Source organism: Coregonus clupeaformis, chromosome 4 (assembly GCF_020615455.1).
Source record: "Coregonus clupeaformis isolate EN_2021a chromosome 4, ASM2061545v1, whole genome shotgun sequence".
Lineage (NCBI taxonomy): Eukaryota > Metazoa > Chordata > Actinopteri > Salmoniformes > Salmonidae > Coregonus > Coregonus clupeaformis.
The window spans coordinates 20,912,270-20,915,837 of NC_059195.1; the positions used below are offsets into that span (position 1 = coordinate 20,912,270).

At 50.4% G+C, this 3,568-nt stretch overlaps 1 protein-coding gene across 2 annotated transcripts in view; it reads right to left on the reverse strand.

Moving 5' to 3' along the window:
* Positions 1–925: 925 nt before the first annotated feature.
* dyrk2 (dual-specificity tyrosine-(Y)-phosphorylation regulated kinase 2) overlaps positions 926–3,568 on the reverse strand; it is a 20,012-nt gene continuing 17,369 nt past the window's right edge. For both annotated transcript variants that reach the window (XM_041873102.2, XM_041873104.2), the window contains exon 3: positions 926–2,778. In XM_041873102.2, coding sequence (XP_041729036.2) covers positions 1,144–2,778 — 1,635 coding nt within the window. In that variant the 3' untranslated portion in view covers positions 926–1,143. The remainder of the gene's footprint in view (positions 2,779–3,568) is intronic.

The window sequence follows — 3,568 nt, forward strand, 5'->3', positions numbered from 1 at the left end:
TTTTTAAGCACCATTGTTTTGCTGTGAGGATGGACAGTTCACAGCAGCTGTACGAAGGAATAGCACCTAATAATTCATTATGTCGACATCTCATATTTTGATAGATACCATTCCTCTCCTCTCCTCTACTGACCCAACATGTCATTCTGTGTATCGCGCCCTTGTTTCTGGCACAGGTGAAAACAGGCAAACCTGCACTCTTTTCCTCCTTCCAGTTGTTTTTTTTAAAAGGAATGTCAAGAGAATTCTAGGCACGTACCAATAGTCTGTGATGTAAACAAATGTTTCCACGCCGTGGTCCAACCTCTCACTTTAACTCTTAACGGTCTTAAAAAACGTCCACTTTCCTCCTCCTTGCACTTCTTTCGCCAAAAACCTCATCTCGGATACTATTTTCTTGGCTTATAAAAACACCTATCTCTCACAGCTATTTAATGTCACAATATCAATCAGATAAGGTAGAGAAGCAGAGATTAAATAGCTCCGGGGTGTCTGATATGAGTTAGTTACCGATGTGTTCATCGTGGGCCAGCCACCCCATTCTGTTTTTTCTACACTTCTATGCCCATGTTGTCAATCTCTGCTTGGGCCAGATTGTGTGAATGGGAGCCGCCTGCCCCCCATCATAGCACACAGTCCTGAGATTAAAAATCCTAAAAGCATTGTTCCCTTCATGATGACCAGTTCCATGTTCTCGTCTTGTTTATAGGTAGATAAAGCTGCTACAAAGCTGCTAAAAACATGGTGTAGTGAATAATAATGCAGTAGCATAACAGTCCCTCTGTCTAAAACCACACTGTTGAGTAGTACTGTGAGTAGTACTGTGAGTAGTACTGTTGAGTAGTACTGTGAGCAGTACTGTGAGCAGTACTGTGAGCAGTACTGTGAGTAGTACTGTTGAGTAGTACTGTGAGTAGTACTGTGAGTAGTACTGTTGAGTAGTACTGTGAGTAGTACTGTTGAGTAGTACTGTGAGCAGTACTGTGAGCAGTACTGTGAGCAGTACTGTGAGCAGTACTGTTGGGCTTCCCAGTTGTTTTTGCTCTCAGAGACAAACATCATCATCATCTCCATTTAAAAAACAAACAAAAAGCAATAAGATCACCTAGATTAGACAACGAACTAGCGTTGTTTACGGTTCCTTCAACTGACTAGTTTTGGCAACACTGTCCTCTGTTGAATGTTCCCGTTAGCGTCCGTCATTTGTGCCAGGTTAGTCCTCATCTTGGAGGTGGAGCCCGAGGTGGGAGGTAATTTGGAGATTGACGTGATAGCACCAGAGCCCCCGTCGGTGATGCGCTTCACCGCCGTTTTGTCCCCCGTGGGAGGTTTGGGCAAGCGCCTCCTGAGCCAGGGATGCCTAAGGGCCTGGCTGGGGGTCATGCGCAGGGCCGGGTCCCACTCCAGACACTGCTTGATGAAGTCCAGGAACAGGGGGTCGTCGCAGCCTTTCAGGGCCGTCACCCACTCCTTGCTCCCCGGGGGTCCCCTCAGCTTTCCCCGGCGGGAGCGCCCCCCGTTCAGCGCCACCGAGCCGTCCGGCAGGGTCGTCACCGTGCAGTACCGGGGGTACCCCTTGGAGCTCACAAAGTTTTTGGCTCTCTTGGAGGAATCCAGCAGCTTCTGCGAGGGCATGCCCAGCAGCTCGATGACGCAGGCCAGTTGATCCCCTTCATCCTCGCCTGGCAGGAGAGGGTAGCCGGTGAGTAACTCTGCTAAGATACAGCCCAGGCTCCACATGTCAATAGGCATCCCATAGCGTGACCCCAGGATGACCTCAGGAGCTCTGTAAAAACGAGACTGGATGTAGGTGTAGACCCGCTGGTGCTCGTAGCAGCTGGAGCCGAAGTCGATGACCTTGATCCCACTGCGTCCCTGTTGCTTCAGGAGAATGTTCTCCGGCTTCAGGTCACAGTGGATGATCCGGTTCTTGTGCAGCGAGTCCAGACACTGCAGGATAGAGTGGGCGAACTTCCTGACCAGTGGCAAGCTGAAGCCCTGGAACTTGTTCTTCTTGATGAGCTCATAGAGGTTCATGCTGAGGAGTTCAAAGGTCATGCAGATGTGGTTACGGAATGTGAAGTTCTCCAGCATGTGGATCACGTTCATGGTGGAGTCTTTGTCCTGCTTCCTCAGGTGCTCCAGGATCCGGATCTCCTCAGCCGCCTGGCGGTGGAACCTCTTCTCGTTCCTCACCATCTTCAGCGCCACGTGGCAGTGGGCCTTGTGGTCGTAGGCCTTCACCACCTGACCGAAGCTGCCCTTGCCGATCACCTTGAGAACCTCATAGCGGTAGGAGACGTGGTCGTGGGGCACCTGGATGTAGGAGCCCTGATCGTCATCGTACCCTCCGTTGTTGGATCCCCCGATCACCCCCGGCCTCTTCTTGGCGTTGGGGCCCGTGAAGTACACCTCTGGGTAGCTGAAGATCTCGTGGTGCTCGAAGGCTGTCAGCTTGGACATAAACTGCTTCATGGCCTGCTCCGGGGTCAGGGGGGCCGGCTGGGGCTTGCCGTCGGTGGACTTGAGGGAGGCTGAGCTGCCCTGCCGACACTGGGCCGTGCTAGTGGTGATGTCGGGCTGCTGTCGGTCAGGCAGCTGTAGCCCTGCCCGGCCCACGGGGGTCAACCCATTGGGCTGTGCAGTCAACACTGTCCGTTTGTTGCTGTTCTCCTCAAACAGCTGTTGAACGTGGATCTGTTGGTGGTTCCCCACGTGGATCTGTTGGTGGTTCCCCACGTGCGTGTGGTCACTCATGGTGTGCTTATTGCCTCCAACCTGGAAGAGATCAGAGAGACACAACAAGCCATTAGAATCAGCAACAGCATCAAGATGGCAGGAAAACAGAAACAGTTGATATGCCTTTTGAACCCATGCACCCAAATACTTTTATCAACTATTGAGTCGAGCACGCCAATTCTTGATTCTAAAACACAGGACATTTGATGGGGTTGAAAAGAGTACATTATTTGACTGCATCTCCAACCAACACAAAGGTGTGTTTCTAGATATAATCCAGCTACCACTGACAGGAGCACCTGGTCCAGGTTTTAGCTAATGTATTATAGAGGCTTACGTTACAGCATCCACATGACAGCGGTGTTGTATCTATAACAGAGTACAGCTTTAGAAAGCTTTATGTAGTCCGTTGTACTGATCTGCAGGATAAGGCTCTTAGCAGGGAGTAGTGTGCGTGTGTGTGTGTGTGTGTGTGTGTGTGTGTGTGTGTGTGTGTGTGTGTGTGTGTGTGTGTGTGTGTGTGTGTGTGTGTGTTTGGGACACTTAGGGTGACTTCACAGAATTTATAGGATAGCATTTACAGGATAACATTTACTATCATTACCGTATGTAGACAATCTACCCCTCAGAGTCCACTGTCCTCTGGTTCTAAACAACGCAATCACACAGGAAGCTGTAGGGGGACTCTCTCACTCCCCGTCCCACTCTGCTCTGGACCAAATCAACAGAAAAGACAGTGCTTTACGAAGAGCCTATCAAGAGTCTGTGTGTGTGCGTGTGCATGTGTGTGTTCTGCGGGAGGATTGTGATTGTGAAATAGGACACAATG